The 24110-nt window shown below is 33.0% G+C and overlaps 1 protein-coding gene across 3 annotated transcripts in view; it reads left to right on the forward strand.

Moving 5' to 3' along the window:
• The window catches only part of LOC109599745 (leucine-rich repeat and calponin homology domain-containing protein), a 45095-nt gene that overhangs the window by 16862 nt on the left and 4123 nt on the right, over window positions 1-24110 (forward strand). For 2 of the 3 annotated variants that reach the window (XM_020015771.2, XM_020015773.2), the window contains exons 2-9: window positions 10177-10373; window positions 18355-18672; window positions 20285-20528; window positions 20582-20774; window positions 21773-21862; window positions 22037-22670; window positions 22726-22863; window positions 22917-22994. In XM_020015771.2, coding sequence (XP_019871330.2) covers window positions 10177-10373; window positions 18355-18672; window positions 20285-20528; window positions 20582-20774; window positions 21773-21862; window positions 22037-22670; window positions 22726-22863; window positions 22917-22994 — 1892 coding nt within the window. The remainder of the gene's footprint in view (window positions 1-10176; window positions 10374-18354; window positions 18673-20284; window positions 20529-20581; window positions 20775-21772; window positions 21863-22036; window positions 22671-22725; window positions 22864-22916; window positions 22995-24110) is intronic. The other variant, XM_020015772.2, reaches the window with a different exon arrangement.

Here is a 24110-nt window from a genome sequence, read left to right on the forward strand (position 1 = left end):
TTATTTTCAACTATATACGTTTTTCAACAACAATTTAATGTAAAACTTGTTTCCTATTGAATTTTTTACATTATTTATTATTAACTTACATTTTTTCCAAGATGTCCTAGTACACAATTTTTATTAAATTCAGTAAAGAAGTTATATTAGTTTTATAATTTTCATAATTTTTATAATTTTTCAAAATTTTCTAATTTTTATAATTAATATTATTTTTAAAATTTTTCTAATTATTCTAATTTTTCAAATATTTCAATTTTTTCAAATTTTTATCATTTTTATAATTTTTATAATTTTTATAATTATTATAATTTTTATAATTTTCATAATTTTTATGATTCTTATAATTTTTATAATTTTTCAAAATTTTCTAATTTTTCTAATATAATTTTTACAATTATCTTTTTTGAAATTTTTCTATTTATTCTAATTTTTCAAATTTTTCTAAATTTTATATTTTTTAGTTTTTATAAATTTCATAATTTTTCAAATTATTCAAATTTTTATAATTTTTCAAACATTTCAATTTTTTCTAATTTTCATCATTTTTCAGTTCAGTTTTCATATTTGTCAAAAATTTCAAATTTTTATAATTATTCTAATTTTTCAAATTTTTCTAATTAATTTTTCAAATATCTCTATTTTTTCTAATTTTTATCGTTTTTATAAGTTTTCATATTTGTCAAAATTTTCAAATTATTCTTATTAATTTTTCAAATTTTTATAATTTATTTTTCTAAATTTTATAATTTTTCTATTTTTTATTGTTTTTTATAAATTTTACAATTTTTCTAATTTTTAAAATTATTCGAATTTTATATTTCTAATTTTTTTAATTTTTTCAAATTTTTCAAATATTTCTATTTTTTCTAATTTTAATCATTTTTATAATTTTTAAAATTATTCAAAATTTTCTGATTAATTTTTCTAATTATTTGTAATTTTTATAATTTTTATCATATTTATAATTTTTTTAATTTATAGTGTACCTCTGTTGAATGGTGTAGAAAACAATTGATTATCAAATAAATGAATATTTTTCAAAAATTATGCCTTTAATCGATTTTTCTCATGTTTTCTTTATATATTTCATAAAAAAAGAATTTAATTTGTCACACTGTAAGCTCTTAAAAATGTCATAATTAATCATTATGAAGGCATCTATACATCTTGAGTTATTTATTATTATTACCATAATTAAAATACAGTTAAGAATAAAAAATATAATAGTGTTTCCATTTTCTCTGACTCATACAGTAGGTACTTGCAAAAAAATGTTAGCAAGTAGTTACCAGGAATGAATTTCTAACAAAGAACTGTCTGCAGGTTTCTCAAAACCATAATATTTGGTTATGAATAAACCCTCTGCACGTATTCTTGCCATTTCTGGGCGCCACAATAAGTCGCACGATAAACCCCAACCAAAGGCCAACACGGTCAACCAGTCGCACCCTTATTTACCTGCCCTCGAACCGACAAGTGTGTGCAACACTAACGAGACAACAACAATTCCCACCTGACAACATCAAATCCGCTTAGCACCGGGGGTGATTTACCCGCGTGCTCCACGGTTCGTTCATCCAACCCGGGGTCGAGACGTGGGGCGTCGCGACGTCTAGTCAAAATCTGGCTCCTACCACGTCTGCTCCTAAGTGTTTTATATATTGCACTTTAACGCTAGCAGACGATTTTACGGTGCAATTTATCCACTAACGGTTGGTGACACAAAATTAGAATATTTACTGGTTTGATCATTATAATCGGACGCCGTTAATTGCCTTTACAAATGAGCTGGCTTGGTTACTAGTAACTGTTCATTGATAAATCGTAACGCATTAATTGAGGAAAACCGCATTTTATTTGGTGAATGGATTTTTGACTACATAATGTGCGCTTTACACGTACAATTGTGGGCACGGCATGAAAACAGTTTCGTAGTTACAAAGTAATTTGTTTGTTTTTACCTTTCGTCGTTGATTTACGATGAGCATTTTTTAACTACTACGATTACCGTTGGAAATGTGAATTATTATAATTAATGGTTCTTATTAAGGACAAATGTACACAACACCTAAAAGTATAAATTTACTTATCATGAATAAATGTTTATATTATATATAAACATTTTTGTATGTTGTTGATTGTATATTGTATCCAACGACTAATATGGTGAAATTTTATCTGTTTATTATGAAAAACTTCCTCAGATGAGCTTATAAAATATAGAATATAAAATATAAAATATGAAATATGAAATATGAAATATGAAATATGAAATATGAAATATGAAATATGAAATATGAAATATGAAATATGAAATATGAAATATGAAATATGAAATATGAAATATGAAATATGAAATATGAAATATGAAATATGAAATATGAAATATGAAATATGAAATATGAAATATGAAATATGAAATATGAAATATGAAATATGAAATATGAAATATGAAATATGAAATATGAAATATATGAAATAGGAAATATGAAATATGAAATTATGAAATATGAAATGTGACATATGAAATATCAAGTTATGAAATGTGAAATATGAAATATGAAATAATATGAAATATGAAATAAATATTAAATATGAAATTGAAATAATATGAAATATGAAATATGAAATGTGACATATGAAATATGAAATATCAAATTATGAAATGTGAAATGTGAAATATGAAATATGAGATATGATATATGAAATATGAAATATGAAATGTGACATATGAAATATGAAATTATGAAATATGAAATGTGACATTTGAAATATGAAATATCAAATTATGAAATGTGAAATGTGAAATATGAAATATGAAATATGAAATTATGAAATATGAAATATGAAATATGAAATATGAAATATGAAATATGAAATATGAAATATGAAATTATGAAATATGAAATGTGACATATGAAATATCAAATTTTGAAATGTGAAATATGAAATATGAAATATGAAATAATATGAAATATGAAATAAATATTAAATATGAAATAAATATGAAATTGAAATAATATGAAATATGAAATGTGACATATGAAGTATGAAATATCAAATTATGAAATGTGAAATATGAAATATGAAATATGAGATGAAATATGAAATATGAAATATGAAATATGAAATATGAAGTATGAAATATGAAATATATGAAATATGAAATATGAAATATGAAATATGAAATATGAAATATGAAATATGAAATATGAAATATGAAATATGAAATAAATATGAAATATGAAATAAATATGAAATATGAAATATGAAATATGAAATATGAAATATGAAATATGAAATATGAAATATGAAATATGAAATATGAAATATGAAATATGAAATATGAAATATGAAATATGAAATATGAAATATGAAATATGAAATATGAAATATGAAATAAATATGAAATATGAAATAATATGAAATATGAAATATGAAATATGAAATATGAAATATGAAATATGAAATATGGAATATGAAATATGAAATATGAAATATGAAATATGAAATATGAAATATGAAATATGAAATATGAAATATGAAATATGAAATATGAAATATGAAATATGAAATATGAAATATGAAATATGAAATATGAAATATAAAATATAAAATATAAAATATGAAATTTGAAATATAAAAAATATATAATATTTCTTCATGTGTCTACTATTTTTGTTAGGTCGTCTTTTCTTCAGAATTTTTAATATTTTCTCTGGATAATTTGCTTGTAGACCGTTGGCAAAAAGATGTTGATTATATTGGTGGTTTTCTTAATTTAAAGGAAGTTATGGTGTTTAAAATTAATTAAAAAATTAATTCACCACACCAGTAATAATTGATTATTATGAATATTTTCTGAAAACATATAGATTCTTTTAATATTTTTTAAAAATAGGTATTTATTTACATTACTTACAAAAAATCTTAAAAAATTATATTTTTCTAAAAAAATTAAAAATTAAAAAAATTTGATTTATAAAAAATAAATTCTCAAAAATTTCGTTCACATACTTTTTAAAAGTCATTATGAGGCGGCTCTCAAAATTAATACATACAGCGTATTGTACTTACTATTGATTTAAATAGAAAAAAATATTTAATTTCCTGGAGCAGTGTAATTCAGGGAGTGCTGTAATTAAGAAATTGTTCCCGCATTGAACGAGAGTCCTGGGAAGACATTATGAAACGTATTGATTCGTATTCAAAGTGTGCGTGTTTAGAAACGGGCTCGGAACAGGGATGATTGAAATGCCGCCTCCAACCCAATCGTATCGACTGATTCCTTGCCGTTTCTCCCTTTCAATTTAACTTCGAACAAAAATTGCGGTTTTAATTGAAACGTTCGGTCTAATTTTGTTGGCTCGTTAAAATGCCGTTATCATTTATAAAATGCGAACATTACCCGGTGAGATAAAGCCATAAACCTTGTGCACCCCCCCTATATAGACGTGTTTATGCAACCGACTCTAGATGCCTATCCTTTTATGTTTTAATGGCCATAATGCGTTGCGAATACAAACATAGATCAAAAACCCTACGTGGTAATAAATGCGTCTCGTCCCGTGCGTACTTTCGTTCCTACGGTTTGTTATCTGTTAGTTCTGCGCATTTCCTGGCCCAGTCGGCTGTGAATGTTATCAAATATTTAAGTTTAATGTGTCATCATTGGCTGTTTTATGGCAATCAAGTGTAATTGTTATTAGAAATTTGTTTTTAGGGCTGTTGCAAAATATGCCCTTTTCTGTAGCTACTCAGTTTCACCTTCGCTTTTATAGGAAAGGTGGTACCCAATAAAAATCTGTCTTTATGTGGAACAAGTTGGAAGCTAGTTATTTTAATTGTAACTCCATGTATAGTGGTGGCCATAATTATAGTAACTTATTATAATATATTAAAAATATAAGTTGTAGTACTTGAATTGGATAATTGTACCTATAACGAACAACTATAGATTATTTCATTGTAGTTAAGAATTAACTAGTCTAGAAAAATTAAATTGTTATATGAAATATGTAAAATATTATGATGGTTAAATAGTTGAAAATATTTCTCATTAATTTTGTGTTACATAAATTAATAAACAAAGATTTTCTTAGTACTGCAATTATATCACTTTTTCGAAATCCATCCCAGCACCATAAACAATTTAATAGACATTTACCATTCATCTAAATGGTCCTGATTGAAACATGTCAGCACTATTAGGAACTTAAATATAAGAAGCTGTTAAAATTTGTCTTCTGGTGGCTTTTTCTCCTAACTTTAATTGTATGTATTAATTCAATTTGGCCACAACTGGGCCAAACTTTATTGTTTTATTTACAAGTCAGTAATTTAATTAGAGGTCCATTAAATATTGAAGTATTTGACATTTTGCCAACCAGCTTTATTCGTTTGATAAAAATTTATGATGATTGTAATCTAGTCATCAATATTTATTAGATGTAATACTTTAATAAATTCATTTCATTGTAGTTAAAAATTAACTTCAGTCTAGGAAAATTAAATTATTATATTGAAATATGTAATATATTGTGATAGTTAAATAGTTGAGATTATTTCTCTTTAATTTTGTGTTACATAAATTAATTGACAAAGGTTTTTTAGTACTGCAATGATATCACTTTCTCGTAATCCATTCCGGCACCATAAACAATTTAATAAACATTTACCATTCATTTAGAAGATCCTGATTGAAACATGTCAGGTCTATTAGGAACGTAAATATAAGAGGCTGTTAAAATTTATGTTTCCTGGTCGCTTTTTCGACAAACTTTAATTGAATTCATAATATAATTTAATCACAACATGGTCCAATTTCATTGTTTTATTTATCAACCAGTAATCAAATTGGTGGTCCATTAAATACTGATCCACTGACAGTGGTGGCCATAATTATAGCAACTTATTAAAACTACTTGAATTGGATGTCAAAACCTGTATTATTTATAGTTTTTTCTTTTATTGTTCTGTCTAGTATGCAATTGGTTAATTTAATTTGATTAACTATTTTTTTAATTTTTCAATTGACAAAATTATAGCAACTTTTTATTTTATGGTCTTTCATTGCTTCTTGTGTATTTAAATCGATTATTTACTGGCGGTTTTTTGCCTACTATAATTATTTAATCATTGGACGAAGTAAAACTGTAAAAAATATAATTCAGCGTTACCAAGGCCGAGAAAAACAAGAAAAGACAGACAACTAAGAGTTTACTTCTAAATAAGTCAATCGTTTCCAGTATTATTAAAAAATTTAGAAAAACTCACCAAGTGGTAGCTACGAAAAAAATTTGTCTGTGTTCGAAAAACTTGAAGGAAAATCGAAAACTGAATAATTTGAATGTCAAAAAACAATCCAATCTTAACGTCAACTGAAATTAAAGCCAACCTGGAGGAAATGGGACTTGCTGAACTTAGTTCAAGGACTGTGAGAAAATGATTAGTAACTTTTTAGTAACAAATCTAAATTTAATTTATAAAAAATGATGGTTCTACTTATGTTAAACATTCTACAAGGACAAAACTACACAAAAAGTTTGTTACACCTACAGTGAAATATGGTGGGGGTTCAATTATTCAATTCTTCTGGTGTAAGCTCCCTTACACCAGAAGAATTGAACACCCTTATTTATGTACAGAGATATATTAAACAACAAACAACTCCATTTTAACTTCATTAAATTTCAACCAGTAAACAAATTTGTGGTTCATAAATTGAATAACACAGATTTAATCACATCCCTTTCAAAAGTTGCTATGTTTAACATATATCGAGCTCAAAATAATGGCTACTACTGTATGTGTTATATTTTGTACCACACTGAGTGTATGTTCCGGTGTTTGACAATGTAAACCACTGGTTCTATGCACACGATCACCACTTAACCGATTGTTACGGATGATTCTTGCATTAACCAACCTCAAAAATACGTATTACGTCGAATTACAACACAATTAAAACTGTTCAGATCGGACTTTTTATTCGGAAACCGTGACGGCACAACATGCACACACATAATCAAAACCGAAGCCTGCACTTATATAGTTCAAATCGTGCGCTAATATTAATGCTTTCATTTATAAATGCACACAGACACGGAGTTAATGCAACGGTACTCCGTAAATTGGATTGTATGGGGGTTAAAAATTCGGCGGTCCCGACTACGAAATTCGGTATCGATTGTGTGTGTGGCCCGTGTCTGAAACAGATGGTGGAGGCCGTGTGCCACGGCCCGGGGTTGTTTTATTTTCCGTTCATTCACGCCTACAACGTACAAAAACTGGTCGTTCGCGCCGTCGCACGTTCGTCGCGTACCCATGTGCTGGAGCCGATTCATGAATAAATCAACGTTGAAATTAGTGCCCTGAGAGTTTTTATCGCGTCGCTGAATCGATAATTAACTTGCCGAAAGACGATTTTTATGGGTTGGGCTGATTGGGTTTGAGGATGTTAGGTTTTTTCATCTTTGCAAGAATGTGGTAACACCTTTGTCTGAAAAAAAGAAATTTATAAACAACGGTATAACTGAATAGCTACAATAAAGACCAAATTCTAAATAACTAGTAAATAAATAACTTCTATCGTGTTCTACGTGAAAACATTTGACACAACCTGACTAATTCCAAAAAGTTTTCCAAAAACGATTTTTATTAATTGGACTTTTTCCTCTTCGTTTTTCCGTCTTTGTACAATCGAGTAGCATCTTTGTCTATATAAATTTATGTATATAAACGAAGGTTCAACTCAAAAGTTAAAATAAAGGGCTAATTTTGAAAAAACTTTAAAATACACAGCTTCTATCATGTTCTACATGAAAAGATTTGATACAATCTGACTTTGACTTATTTCAAAAAGTTTTCCAAAGACGATGTTTATTAATTAGATCTTCTGCTCTTCGTTTTTCCACCTTTGTAGCAAAGAAGTAGCATCTTTGTCTATGTAAATTGGTGTATATAAACGACGGTTCAACTGAAAAGCTACAATAAAGAGTTAATTTTGAATAACCATTAAAATACACAGCTTCTATTATCTTCTACATGAAAAGATTTGATACAATCTGACTATGACATATTTCAAAAAGTTTTCCAAAGACGATTTTTATTAATTAGACCTTTTGCTCTTCGTTTTTAACCTTTGTAGCAATAAAATGGTATCTTTGTCTATATAAATTTGTGTATCTAAATAAAGGTTAAACTGAAAAGCTACAATAAAGGGCTATTTTTGAAAAACCTTTTAAATATATAGCTTCTATCATTTTCTACATGAAAAGATTGTATGCAATCTGACTTTGACTTATTTCAAAAAGTTTCCCAAAGACGATTTTTAATAATTAAACCTTTTGCTCTTCGTTTTTGACCTTTGTAGCAATGAAGTAGCATCTTTGTCTATATAAATTTGTGTATCTTTAAAATACATAGCTTCTATCATATTTTACATGAAAAGATCTGATACAATCTGATTATGACTTATTTCAAAAAGTTGAAAGTTGAAAACCTACAATAAAGGGCTATTTTTAAACAACCATTATAATATTTAGCTTCTATCATGTTTTACATGAAAAGATTTGATACAATCTAACTGACTTATTTCAAAAAGTTTTCCAAAGACGATTTTTATTAGATAGACCTTTTGATCTTCGTTTTTTACCTTTGTAGCAATGAAGTAGCATCTTTTTCTATATAAATTTGTATATCTAAATAAAGGTTCAACTGAAAAGCTACAATAAAGGGTTAATTTTGAATAACCATTAAAATACAGAGCTTCTATCATGTTCTACATGAAAAGATTTGATACAATCTGACTATGACTTATTTCAAAAAGTTTTCCAAAGACATTTTTATTAACTAGACCTTTTGCTCTTCGTTTTTTTACCTTTGTATCAATGAAGTAGGATCTTTGTCTATATAAATTTGTGTATCTAAATAAAGGTTCAACTGAAAAGCTAAAATAAAGGGCTAATTTTGAAAAACCATTAAAAAGCATAGCTTCCACCACATTCTACATGAATAGAATTGACATAATCTAGCTTTGTTTATTTCCAAAGTTTTCCAAAGAAGGAACAACTGAAATATTGAAATACATAGCTTCTATAATGTTCTACATGAAAAGATTTGTCACAATCTAATTTTAACTAATTCCAGAAAGTTTTAGACATTTATATTATATTGGGTTTACACTTTGTATTGATGGATCTCCAAATTTTATGTTTTATTTTGTATGTCATCAAGCACGTTTATGTGCCATGAAACCTTCAGTATTGACTAAATTATGTAATGAGTTTCATTTCTGGGTGTTCCACTAATGTTTATTCAATGCGCAACCGAAACAGCTTATCTATTGCAACAGCTAGCCTTATCATAACTAAATACACATCAAAACATCGTTCTTTGTTGGTAATGAATTTACACCGGCCGAGTTATGTCCCATTTATACATGTTCTAGAGTGCTGCACAAACGTTGATTTAAAGTTTAGTGAACTCTCTGTAGTTATTTTCGATGCTTGTCCGTGAATTTCTTCGTTTTATTAGTTTTAATACGCGCCCGGCTAATTGGGGTTTCGCATCCGAAACGAACAACAGTTCGTAACACAATAAAAAGAATTTTTGAATGCACACACAATAATTACAATAAATTTTTATACGGCATAATAAAAACGGCTTCAACAATGACGACTGTTTTCATATTCAATGTATTTGGTTACATCCTGTGGAGTCCCCGTCTGTTCGGCACGTCCATAAAAATATCAAGAATTGACGTTGTTCTATTCAGACTCATTGGACGAATAATAAGAAATGACACATGCAAATAACTGCTGTCACCATAACAGAAGAATTTAAATTAGGTTTTAAAAGCGGACACATAAAACTTTGTTGGGAATGTAAAAAAACATGCAATAATACATATAAAATTGAAGTTGCTCGAGAATTAAAATTAGAATGTGCCGTTTTTTTTTGTTTGAGTTGAAAATTGGCCAAACCAGGCCGAGTGAGAGTGATTGCGGGACGTATCATCACAAAGGGCGAGCGTTATGCCAAAAATTCGTAACGGTTATAAAACATGTGTAAATAAAAGCAAATCGATGCCAAAATAGATTGCGTTTCATTTTATGCGTTCAGATCTAAATATAAACTGCGAAATTTATAAACACGTTCGTTTTGTTGCAGATTTATCGAAGAACAGATTCAGCGAGCTTCCCGAGGAGGTGACCGGTTTCCATTTTTTAGAGAAACTACACTGTTATCACAATGCTATTCGGTATATACCGGACACGGTCAGCAGTTTGCAGTGTCTCAGTTTTCTGGATCTCAGCAGGAATCAACTGACCACTTTACCTAGGGAAATATGTCAGTTGCCTATACAGGTAATTGTGCTGGAAAACTGTTTTGTGGTCGACTAGATTATAATTATTGCTTACTAGTCAATAATTTAATTAGTCTATTCAATAATTGATCCACTTATATTTTGCCAACAAGACTCATTTGTTTTGATTAATATAATCATCAATTTTTAAGAGATATTTCATTTTAATTTACTTATAAATTAATTTGAGTCTAGAGTAATCTAAGTGACAAAGACAGAAGAAAATGAAAAAATTTAATTTTAGTCAGCGGTTTATAATGCCCCAATTTTTGAACCTCAGCAGGAACCAACTTAACACATTATTAAGGGAAATAATCTCAGTTGTCTATTCAGATAAAAATGCTGAGAAAACTATTTTACAGTCGATTAGAATATAATTATTACTTGTCAGTCAAAAAATTATTTAGAAGTCTGTTAAATACTGAACCACTTACACTTTCATGAGACTAGACAATTTCACAATTATATTATTAAGATTTATAAAATACTATAACAATTAAATGATTGTGAATATTTCTCATTAATTTCAAATCAAATAAAATTAATGGGGTTGCAATGATATTACTTTCTCGAAAATTAATACAGCACCATAAACAGTTTAGTAAATAGTTCACATTCTTTCCAATGTTTCTGACTGAAACACCTCAGTTCTGTCAGAAACTTAAACATAAGATAATGATAAAATTCAACTTTTTTGTTAGTTTTTCGATTGCCTTTATTTGGGACATACCAGACACTGTCAGCAGTTTACAATGCCTCAGTTGTCTATCCAGATAAAAATGCTGAGAAAACTGTTACAATATATTTATTACTTACAAGTCAGTAATAAGTTTAGATGTCTATTAAGTACTGAACCACTACAATAATTAATTAATAAATTATGAAGACTTTGACAGTTTCTGTTAGAAACTTGAAACAGTTTAAATTAAATATAAGAGGATGACAAAATTTATATTTCCTTGTCACTTTCCGGACTAACTGTAATGCCCCAGCTTTTTTGGTCCACAGCAGGGACCAAGTAACTACTAAAGGAAACATGTCCGTTGCTCACACAGGTAAAAATACTGGAAAAACCATTTTACAGTCGACTGGATTATAAATTGAAAACGTTGTTCTCACGCCTGAACCTGAAGGCATTTATTTACACTACGTCCGACATCCATGATCCTACGTCGTGCACTTTGTCTTTCCACTCGGCGTGGTCTTGAATAAACAAAGAGTGCACGTTAATTATGAAACCGTAGGGGATCTTGTGGACGCGCACTTTACAATTGGATAATTCGATTATGTTGATTAATACGTTTGGGCGAATCGATTTAATCGACTTGACGACGGAGTGAGCGTCTTAATTGAAACTTGTCACTTCTATTAGGGACTGGAAATATGAGAGTGGCCGTTAAAATTTATGTTTCCTGGACGCTTTTTCGACTAACTTTAATTGCATGTAGAAATTGAATTTGGTCGCAACTGGGCCAAACCTCGTTGTTTTATTTATTGTACAACTCAGTAATTTAATTGGAGGTCCATTAAATACTGAAGCACTTAACATTTTGCTAACAAGACTTGTTGGTTTGATCAAAGCTTATCAAGATTATAATCTAATCATCAATCTTCATTAAATATAATGCATTTATAAATTCATTTTAATGTACTTATAAATTAACTACGGACTACAAAATTTTAATAATGAAATGGTTGAGAATATTTCACATTAATTTTGTGTTTCAGATATTAATTGACAAAGATTTTCTTAGTACTTCAGTGATGTCACTTTCTCGAAATCCATTCCAGCTCCATAAACAATTTAATATAAATTTACCATTCCTCTAGAAGGTCCTGATTGAAACATGTCAGCACTTTTAGGAACATAAATATAAGAAGCTGTTAAAATTTGTTTTCTGATGGCTTTTTCGACTAACTTTAATTGTATGTATTAATTCAATTTGACCACAACTGGGCCAAATTTCATTGTTTTATTTACAAGTAAGTAATTTAATTAGAAGTCCATTAAATACTGAAGTACTTAACATTTTTCCAACCAGACTTATTCATTTGATAAAAATTTATGATGATTGTAATCTAATCATCAAACGTTATTAAATATAATATTTTAATACATTCATTTCATTGTAGTTAAGAATTAACTTCAGTCTAAAACAATTAAATTATTATATTAAAATATGAAAAATATTATGATAATTAAATAGTTGAGAATATTTCTCATTAATTTTGTTTTACATAAATTAATTGACAAAGGTTTTCTTAGTACTGCAATGATATCACTTTCTCTTAATCCATTGCAGCATCATAAACAATTTAATAAACATTTACCATTCATCTAGAAGGTCCTGATTGAAACATGTCAGTTCTATTAGGAACATAAATATAAGAGGCTGTAAAAATCGTCTAAATAAGTCAATCGTTTCCTGTATTATTAAAAAATTTAGAGAAAGTTAGAGAAAGAAAATCCAAAACTGAATAATTTGAATGTCAAGAAACAATCCTATCTTAACGTCAACTGAAATTAAAGCCAACCTATAGGAAATGGGACTTGCTGAAATTAGTTCAAGGACTGTGAGTAGATGGGTGTTCATTTGACTTCAGACCCACAAAAAAAAACCTGGTTTCTACTAAAAATGTGCAATTGACACAAAACTGTGGAGATCAGTAGTTTTTAATGTCGAGTCTAAATTTAATTTAGACAGTTTAATTCTGAAAAATATATCACATTTTATATTGTTATTCTATAAATACATAGTAGTTTTTATAATAATGTATAAAACAACAGTGGTAAATTAAAATTCATTTAACAGTTCACTTTAAATAATAGAGCTATGGGTAAAATATTTAACATATAAAAAATCTATAATAGTAATCACTACAATATATTTTACAAGGCTTGTTCATTTAATCAAAACTGATTAATCTAATCATCAATCTTCATTTCAATTTGATTATAAGTTATCTTCAGATTTGAAATAATTCAAATTATTTTAATAAAGTAAAATCCATGACAATTAAATTATTAGGAATATTTCACATTAATTTTGAGTCACACAGGTTAATCCACAAAGATTTTCTGAGTAGAACAATGATATCACTTTCTTGAAAATTATTCCCCAATCATAAATCATGACAAAAATATTCCTGAGTGAATTGGTAAGAAACTGTTAAAATTTATATTTGTAGGGCCCAGGCCCCACGGAAATTTCTCGAATTGTGTTTTGCTGGGTTCTTTAGCGTTGTTACATTTTATGATGTTTTGAACTCTGTATTCCGGGAAGCTTCGCCAGATGTGGAGTACCGAGAGGACTTGCCAGATGTAGAAAGTGCTGTCCTTTGAGGCACACATGTGTGGCGTTAGAAAGTGCGTGTTCCACGAAGGCCCACCAGATGTGGAAGTGCCTGGACACCCTTTAAATAGCCTTAGCGCCCTGACTCGATCTCTCAGTCACTCTTAGTCTCTCTTAGTCTCTCTCAGTCAACTCTCGTCCGACTCCTCCGTCTGGATCAGCTTCCATGTGTATCACAGTGATTAATAAACCTATCAAACTCAAGTGCATTTCTGTAGTGTACCACCCGTGTTCGTACACCCATCCTTTACTCCAGCAGACAGTATAAATAGGTGTTCAATCTACAAGCGAACGCCAAATTGGTGACCCCGACGTGATCTGTTGTGAGTAAAAATTTTGTGAAAAATGCCAGCCACTGCCGACCAACATGCCACTAACAGCGCCGAGACCACCGGTGACGCCCGTACGACCCGAACCATCACCTTACCACCATTTATGGAAAGTGAACCCGAATTTTGGTTCGACATGTTGGAAATGAGGTTTGATGCAGCCCACCTAGATGATCCTGTAGAACGTTTTATACAGGCTTTCGCCGCACTAAGCCCTAGCGTGTCTCTATTGGCAAAAGACCTTATAAAGCCGCCAATAAACAGTGAATCGTATTCACGTTTGAAGGAGAGAGTGGTAAGTCGCCTTACTTTATCACACGAACATCGGATACGGCAACTTCTGGAAACAGAAACTATAGGTGACGACAAACCGTCAGTATTCCTATGGCGTCTACAAAGTCTGGCAGGCCCTGATGTACCCGAGCCGCTTCTGCGAACGATTTGGGAGAGCCGTTTGCCTTCTGATGTTCGTATGCATGTTAGCATGGAGCCCAATGTGCCACTTTCTAAGGCAGCGGAAACTGGTGATCGCGCCTATGACATCATCAAAGCCTCGAATTCGAGGGCAGTGAGCGCCAGCTCACCAAATAGTATGGACATGATGGGTCGTATTCTTGAAAGGCTAATCCGGGTCGAAGAGAAGTTGGCATCACAGCAAATTAACCAGCTGGACGTTAGAAATGATCTATCGAGGAGACGCGATAATCGACGTGGGAGATCCCGTTCGCGAACAAGAAGTCCCAGTAGACCGAGAGATGCTAACGGGGTGTGTTGGTATCATTGGAAGTTTGCCGAAAATGCAAGAAAGTGCAAGCAGCCGTGCACGTACCACAGCGCGGGAAACGCCTCGGGCACTCGTTAATGGCGCCGAACGAGATCAGCCCTACAACTTCGCGCCGTTTATTCGTTACGGATCGGACTACCCAAAAACGGTTCCTCGTCGATACAGGGGCGGATTTATGTGTGTATCCACGTACATATCTGCCAGAGCCGCGTACTAGATCCACGTACGAACTGACAGCCGCGAACGGAACCGTAATTCACACTTACGGTACAGTAGATTTGACTCTTAATTTGGGCCTGAGGAGAGTTTTCACCTGGAGTTTTGTGGTAGCTGATATTTCCAAGCCTATCATCGGTGCTGATTTTTTAGCGCATTTTGGACTGCTAGTGGATATAGGACGTCGAAGGCTTCTAGACCAAGTGACCCAGCTTACTTCAACCGGAGAGGTAACTGAGTACAACGGACCGAGCATCAAAACTATTGCAGGTTCAACACCGTACCACGGCATATTGCAGCAGTATCCAGAAATCACACGCCCCAGAGGAGCACCGAGCGAAGTATTGCATTCCACACGACATCACATCGTAACCACACCAGGGCCTCCCGTCGCGCAACGGCCAAGAAGACTTGCCCCGGACAAACTGCGGGCTGCTCGGAAAGAGTTCCAGACGATGGTAAATCTTGGAATCGCTCGACCTTCTAAAAGTCCGTGGTCTTCGCCTCTTCATATGGTCCCAAAAACTGGAGACGAATGGCGACCATGTGGCGACTACCGTGCTCTCAACGCGAAAACCTGCCCTGACAGGTATCCGGTGACACACATCCAAGATTACGCTCAAACACTCAGCGGCAAGACTATTTTTTCGACCATCGATCTTGTGCGAGCGTTCAACCAAATACCGGTCGCGGAAGAAGATATTCCGAAAACTGCCATCACCACACCGTTTGGACTTTTTGAATTCAATTTTATGACGTTCGGACTACGTAATGCAGCTCAGACTTTTCAGCGTTTCATCGACGAAGTACTCCAAGGTCTCGAGTTTTGTTTCGCCTATATTGATGACATTCTTGTAGCGTCATCATCTCACGAGGAGCACCTACGACACTTGGAGATCTTATTCAAACGCCTGAAGAGTTACGGAGTGGTTATAAATCCGGGAAAATGTGTATTCGGTAAATCCGAGGTGAGATTCCTCGGCTACCTAGTATCAGACACGGGCACTCGTCCATTACCCGAGAAGGTTAGCGCAATTCGTAGCTTCCCGCAGCCACACACCGTGAAGCAACTTCGGCAGTTTCTCGGCATGGTAAACTTTTACAGAAGGTTTCTGCCGAAAGCGGCACATATTCAAGCACCGCTAAATCAACTTCTGCAAGGTAACGAGAAGGGAAAGACGCCTGTTAAGTGGACACCAGAGGCTATCAAGGCTTTTGAAGATACAAAGGAGTACCTAGCGCAAGCTACACTCCTTGCTCATCCTGCACTGGGTGCACCATTGACAATATTCACTGACGCATCGGATTTTGCGATTGGTGCGTCCTTGCAACAAAAAATCGGTGATGACTGGCAACCACTAGAATTTTTCTCGAAGAAGTTGAGCCCTGCTGAAATGAAATACGGCGCTTACGATCGAGAATTGCTCGCAATCTACCAAGCCGTAAGGCATTTTCGACACATGGTCGAAGGAAGAGAATTCTCAATCCATACTGACCACAAACCAATCACCTTCGCGTTCAGAAACAAGGATACAGCGCAGCCCGGTTCCAATCAGGATACACCACAGGAACCAAACCAACAACATGCGTTACCAGTACCTACAGGAACAAGTCTACGCAGATCGAACAGAAGAGTTCGATTCGTAGATAGGTACCAAGCCGGATTTTCGTGAACTTCATCACTGGTAGGGGGGTGATGTAGGGCCCAGGCCCCACGGAAATTTCTCGAATTGTGTTTTGCTGGGTTCTTTAGCGTTGTTACATTTTATGATGTTTTGAACTCTGTATTCCGGGAAGCTTCGCCAGATGTGGAGTACCGAGAGGACTTGCCAGATGTAGAAAGTGCTGTCCTTTGAGGCACACATGTGTGGCGTTAGAAAGTGCGTGTTCCACGAAGGCCCACCAGATGTGGAAGTGCCTGGACACCCTTTAAATAGCCTTAGCGCCCTGACTCGATCTCTCAGTCACTCTTAGTCTCTCTTAGTCTCTCTCAGTCAACTCTCGTCCGACTCCTCCGTCTGGATCAGCTTCCATGTGTATCACAGTGATTAATAAACCTATCAAACTCAAGTGCATTTCTGTAGTGTACCACCCGTGTTCGTACACCCATCCTTTACTCCAGCAGACAGTATAAATAGGTGTTCAATCTACAAGCGAACGCCAAATATTAAATACTGATTTGTAAACAAGACTTCTCATTTAATCAAATCATCAAACTTAATTAGATATAATAATATTTCAATTAATTAAATTCGTTACTTATAAAGAAACTTAAAAATGAACAAAAAAACTATATGTTATACTACGATTATTAAATGATTGAGAAAATTTCAGACCAATTTTGACTCACACATGAGTAATTGACAGATTTTTTTTATTACTGCAGTGATATCACTTTCTCGAAATCTGGTCCAGCCCCATAAACAGTTTAATAAAAATTGACCATCCAATCTGATGATCTTCATTCCGTCTCATCGATGATACTGCTGCCCACGTGGATGACGGCACGACGACCGTGGCACATTTAACGCAGATTCCTTTCGTAATTTATTGCGGTCCCTCCAAGATTCCGCAATTAATTGCTTTTAATGAGCGACCGTTTAAAAAGCGCAAATTGTCCATCACGTTTATTTTTGAAAGCGTGAATTTGATTGGATGTGGGCTAGAGACGAATCTTTTCCAGATTTTGTACGGTTTGTTGCGTAATGATTGTGTAACGTGGATTCTTTGTTGCCGGATTAGTTATAATAAATTATTATAAAATACGAGCGTCGAGGAAATTGAAAGTTTTATGAGCGTTTGTTCCCGTTTATCACAATCTCGGGGAAATGCTAATTCAAACAGATATTACAGCATTATTGTTGTCTAATTTGCATGATATGTTGGACAAGTTGTGGGTAGTAGTTTATGATATATTTATTTACATAACTCGACAACTTTGTTTTTGTTACATGAAAAATTGGTTGTTGTTGTTGCTACACAATTAATGGTAAAATTCCTGGTGTTTTGTCCCAACAATTTCTAACTGTAATCGTTGTAATTTGCCTCGAAACTTAATTTCCTGGAGACATCAAAATCACCCATTTTTCGCAATTTGTGGCCACAATTTATTAGAAATTTCATTAAAACGAAACATTCCGTTTCAGTAATTAAGTATCGTAATAAATAACGTCGCCCGTTTTTTCACGTTCCGCAGTTTATTGAAGCGAAATGGGCACGTGAACGAGTTCTTTGTTCCCCGCAGAGGGTTCAGCAGCCCCGTTAAACCGCCGATCTCATTTTTATTACCGTCGGTTTCAGATTCTTCTCGTGTCGAACAACAAGCTGTCCAGCCTGCCGGACGAGCTCAGCCGCATGTCGCAGCTGACGGAGCTGGACGCGTCCTGCAACCAGCTCACGCACCTGCCGCCCCGACTGGGCGAGCTGAGGTCGCTGCAGTCGCTGGTGCTGCGCAATAACCTGCTGCTCGCCGTGCCCGTCGACGTCACCAACTTGAAGCTCGTGAGGCTGGATCTCAGGGCCAATAGGATCGGCACGTTGCCGTTGGAGATCAAAAGGATGACCATGCTGATCGATCTGCTCGTCGACGATAATCCGCTCACTAGTCCTCCGGCCAGTGTAGGTGTCTTATTGTTTTGAATTATACAGGGTGGTTCCTCAAACTTATTCATTAGAAGTTCATGGAGAAGGGTAAAATGTACTCTTATAATTTATTTTGAAAAAAAATAATTTTCGATTTCTCCGATTCAATTTGTTGTTTTCAATGGAACAACCTATATATTTTTCGATTTTTAAATTCTACGTATAATCGCAAATAAAATGGCTAAACCATGACTTACAGGACGATCCTGTAATTAGTCATTATTAGTACTCTCTAATTTTATACAGGGTGTTCGTTATTTACATTTAATTTTAGACATTAAAACCATAAGTAATTATTTTATTTTCAATAGAACACCTTGTATACTTTTAGATTTTTAGATTCTACATGTAATTTCAAGTAAAATGGCTATACCATGATCTATGCCTAAGCCCAATAGTTTTTGAGTTATTAATTTTTGGATTTTGATATATTGATGGTCTAACTAAAAGGTCTGCAAAATCATCAATTTTGATGCTGGAAAGTTCATTTTTATCGTAAACGTTATCAAAGACCAATCCTACATCGTATAATTATTGGTACTCACTAATTTTATACAAGGTGTTCGTTATTTACGTTTAATTTTGGGTATTTTAAGATATCTGTAATTTTGTTATTTTTAATAGAACGCCTTGTATACTTTTAGATTTTTAAATTCTACATGTAATTCCAAGTAAAACGGCTATACCATGACTTATGCCTAAGTCCAATAGTTTGTCATTAATTTTTTTTTCTAAAAATTTTGACATTTTGATGGTCTAACTAAAAGGTCTGTAAAATCATCAATTTTGATGATGGAAAGTTCATTTTTAGCGTACACGTTATCAAAGAACAATCCTGTTTCGAGTAATTATTGGAACTCCCTAATTTTATACAAGGTGTTCGTTATTTACGTTTAATTTTGGATATTATAAGATATCTATAATTTTGTTATTTTTAGTAGAACACCTAGTATACTTTTAGATTTTTAAATTCTACATGTAATTCCAAGTAAAATAGCTGTACCATGGCCTATACCTAAGTCCAATAATTTTTGAGTTATTAATTTTTTTCCAAAAATTTTTACTTATTAATGGTCTAACTAAAATATCTGTAAATCCACTAAACTTGATGCTGGGAAGTCCTTTTTTGGCATACACGTTAACAAAAGACCATATCACAGATTTAATTGTTTGTGCTTTAAAACATAATTAAATTGAAAATTTAAAAAAAACCTTCAATTTATAGTATTTGCAATTACAGGTAAAATAAACATGAAAATAACAAAGTTGATGTCACTTCCTGAAACAGGAAATGAAATTTTGTTTAAAATGAATTCGAAAAGTAATTCATTTCAAATTATAATTGCTGTAGAAATTTCAAATCAATACCTTATTACATTCCACATAAACTATTGATGAATAAGGTGAATCCCCTGTATAGCAAAATTATTGGGAACTGCTTTCTATATATTTTTTATAATTCGAATGTGCTCAAAACTACAGTCATCAATTTGTAGAATCATTTTCGTGCCCAGCAACCTAGAATTACTTTAAGAAAATATAAAAGAGAAAAATTCTCTAGTTCAAAATTATTTATTTTGATTCACAGTTGTGCAAAAGAGGCAGAGTCCACATCTTCAAGTATCTGGAGAATGAGGCCATAAAACTGGACAGGAGGAACGGCGTGACCAGTTCGGGCACGCTGAACAGGAAGTCGAGGAGGAGCGCCGGCGGTTCGTCACCCGGACCACCTCACCTGGCCGACAGACTGAAGCACAAGCGACAGAACGTGGACAGTGGTTACAGTACAAGCAGCGATTGTTACGACAAGCGATGGTCTCAGGAAATCGGCAGTAAGGATCGATAATTCCTTTAATGGGGTGTGTGTACGAGATATGTGTTTTAGGTGAGGCGGAGAAGCAATGGCCGCCGACTCCCGTTTCGGTCAGGTCTGTGGCGGAACAGAACGGGACGCAGTCCGCGACATCCACGCCGTCGACGATCTCACCTGCACCAGAAACGAACGATGAAGACTATTCCAAGCCTGGTTATTGTGATTATGAAAAGAGAGATGAGCAAAGGAACATTAGAGATTATAGGTTTGTGTTTGTTTGTGGAATATTATTAATCTCTTGAACATATACTACCAAGCCATCAATTTTATTACCTTAATTAATTTCGGCGATTGTCTAAAAGTCAAATTAGTTCTGCATTTAACATTAGGAAATATTAGGAACTTATCTTATTTTTATAATAATTAATATTTTTTATTATTTATGATAAGTATATAAACAACCAAGCCATTTTATTACCTAAATTGTTTACTGATTAGAAAAAAATAATTGTCTTTTCAATTTTAATTTAAAACTGTAGCATTTATGGTAAGAAGTGGCTACTTATCACCTTTATAAATATTTGAATTTAATGAAACTTTAGATTTTTTAAACAGAATTAAAATTTTTCTTCTTCATTTAATATATTTTGCTGTCTTAATTTATCTATCAGTTCAATATTCTCCAGTTTTACCTTATTTTTTTTTGGGATTTTTTCTAAAAATAAATAATTTTCTTTATTTTTGATAAGGATATAAACAACCAAGCCATAAATTTCAATTTTATTACCTAAATTCAATATTCTCCAGCCTTACCTTATTTTTCTATGTGAATTTTATCAGATAATAAATATTATTATTTATTTATGATATTGATATTTTTTTATTAACTAAATCAGTTAGAAGTATGTTGATTAATTTGAAACTGGTATTTAACCATTAATGTGATATTCGAGATTAATTAAAATGACTTGATTAACATGTTTCTTCATGCTTAACTGCCTTAATTTATTCATCAGTTCAATATTCTCCAGACTTACCTTATTTTTCTTTGTAGGGTTTCCCTAACTGTTTCAAAATACATTCTTGAACAGACGGTGTTTTTAATGATGTACTTATTAGAGTGCATCTTCCGTTTAATTAATGACCGGTATAAAAAAGCTTAAGAATTTGAATTAATTGAATGGTTTGATTATATGTTTTTTACCATGTAACATGATTTTAGTGTGTTTTTTTTTATTTTTATTTGTTTGGTGTGGTTTTCAGTGTACGTCTTAGTCCTTGTACAGATAGTTTGACAAACGGTAACGGAGTAGAGGAGAAAACGAAACCGCTAAATCAAATACAAACGTACAGGTAATTATTAATATTTTTTTATTTATCATGTCGCACTAACTGTCATGTATGTCGCACTAATCTTGCCATTAGTTGAACTATCCACCAATTAAAGTAACTGTGTCTCTGTGTTAACAAAAATTAACCAAGGTCAGAAGCCTTAATAGTTTTTTCTTATTATCGCTGGTCTTATAGGGAGTACAAAGAAGCCTTAAAGCAACAGAGAGCGCACGACGTGCCTTCAATATACCGAACAAAAGATAACGACGACCAAAGCTACAACAAAACAGAACCAAACACCCCGACACACCACGGTGTGACCGCTCAAACCCTATCCACCTCGAAGTCCGATCCGACGCCGCTTAATTCGGCGTTCGGCAGTCCGAAGCATGTGTTCGACGACACGGCGTCGAAGAAACCGGTACAGAAAGTGACACCGTCGCGCAACACCTCATTCTCACCCGCCCATCACCACATCACGAACGGGAACGGTACCGTGGACGGGAAGGCGTCGCCGGCCAGTCGCCCGCCGCAGGACTACGTCAAGCCCAAATCGCCGATGAAGTCGGCCACGTCCGCGATCATGTCGCACGATAACGTTCCCGCCGTCTGCAATGTTAACAATGCGAATTTGTCGAACGGGAAAAGCGGCCCGAGGAGCCCCGGTGGTGGTTACACGAACGGCACATCTAAAGGTGTCAACGGCATGAAAGGCGGCAGGACTATAACTTGGAACCACGACGTGTCCAACGATAAAATGACGTTCACGATGAGGAGGGAGATCGACAAGGCTAGAGAGGAGACTGACCTAATCAACCAACTGAGGACTGTAAGTGTCCCAAAGTTTAACTTCTTACAACTAGTACAAGCGTTGTTTTTTGCAGATTATTGAGACTAGGTTGAAGATGGCTTTGCCTGAAGATCTGGCACCCTCTTTGACGGATGGTGTGGTGTTGTGCCACCTCGCCAACCACATTAAACCTAGGTCAGTCGCCAGTATACACGTGCCATCGCCTGCTGTTGTAAGTATCAACCTTAACACGAGGAATTCATTACTAATTGGTTGATGTTTTAGCCTAAATTGACGATGGCGAGGTGCAGGAGGAATGTGGACAATTTCATCGAAGCCTGTCGGAAAATTGGCGTAGATGAGGTGAGTACTTCGTTTGTGACCACTAACTATTTCGATGGAGCTTTCACTAACATTCATAGTCTAGTAGTTTTTTAGTAATTCAGAAAACAATTTCGGTAATTTGGTAACTGATAATTACTCTTGATCTGTAAATAATCATAGACCCTTCTTTAGTCTGTATTTCTGTTTAATCGTTTTACAGTGGTGACCAGAGAAATACCTTACATTACTATTTATTGTTAATTAGGAAATGCAATCAACATATTTTATATTTTATTATAATTACAATATATTCTTTCTAGAATTATTCAGTTTGTACCACAATTAAAATAATTTATACTTAAATTAAATGTTGAACAAACTAAATGCACAAAGTGGGTTGGTCACAGAAATAGCACACAAAATTTTATCTTTTTTCATCAAGACTGTTCAAGTGTTGTTCCATGAGTTTTAAATTGGATTTACATTCGGATCTTGTGCTGTCCAATCAAGAACTCCAACATGCAAGCTTTGGATAATTGTCATGCATAAAAATCTATGAAACTATTCAATTATTGTTGGCAAATGGTTCCATTACATGTGTCCTATACCATGCTAAGGGAACCCCAAACCATAACGTTTCCTTCATCAAGTTTCAAAGTTTTTGACTGTGTCTAGGCTCCAAACTAGTCCGAATATTCTTTTTTGATACCAATGGTTTCTTTACTGAAATATATCCTTGTTAGTTTTGTTCATTCAGTCGACGTCTGATTGTTCTACTAGACACATTGATATTGTATGTCCAATTAATTCAATTTTTATTATCTTAGAAGACAAGAAAGTTTTTAATTTAATGATTCTTCCAATTTGCCTGTCTATAAAAGGAGTTACTTCCTTGTTGGGACGTTTCCATGTTGTAATTTCAAATGAGTATGTTGTTTCATATTTAAAACTATCATTGTAAACCATTTTTCTGGAGTTTTTAGCCATGTCAGCCATATTTAGACCTTGATAATTCATGTTAATTATATTTCCCTCTTCTCCAGTTCTTTTCTTTATACTGAAAGTGAGTTATTTCATAAAATAATATAAGCCATACTAAGAATAACTTCTGATTATCAAGAATATTATTAAATACTGCCACAAAATGTAATTGTT

This window comes from Aethina tumida, chromosome 4, assembly GCF_024364675.1.
Source record: "Aethina tumida isolate Nest 87 chromosome 4, icAetTumi1.1, whole genome shotgun sequence".
Classification (NCBI taxonomy): Eukaryota; Metazoa; Arthropoda; class Insecta; order Coleoptera; family Nitidulidae; genus Aethina; species Aethina tumida.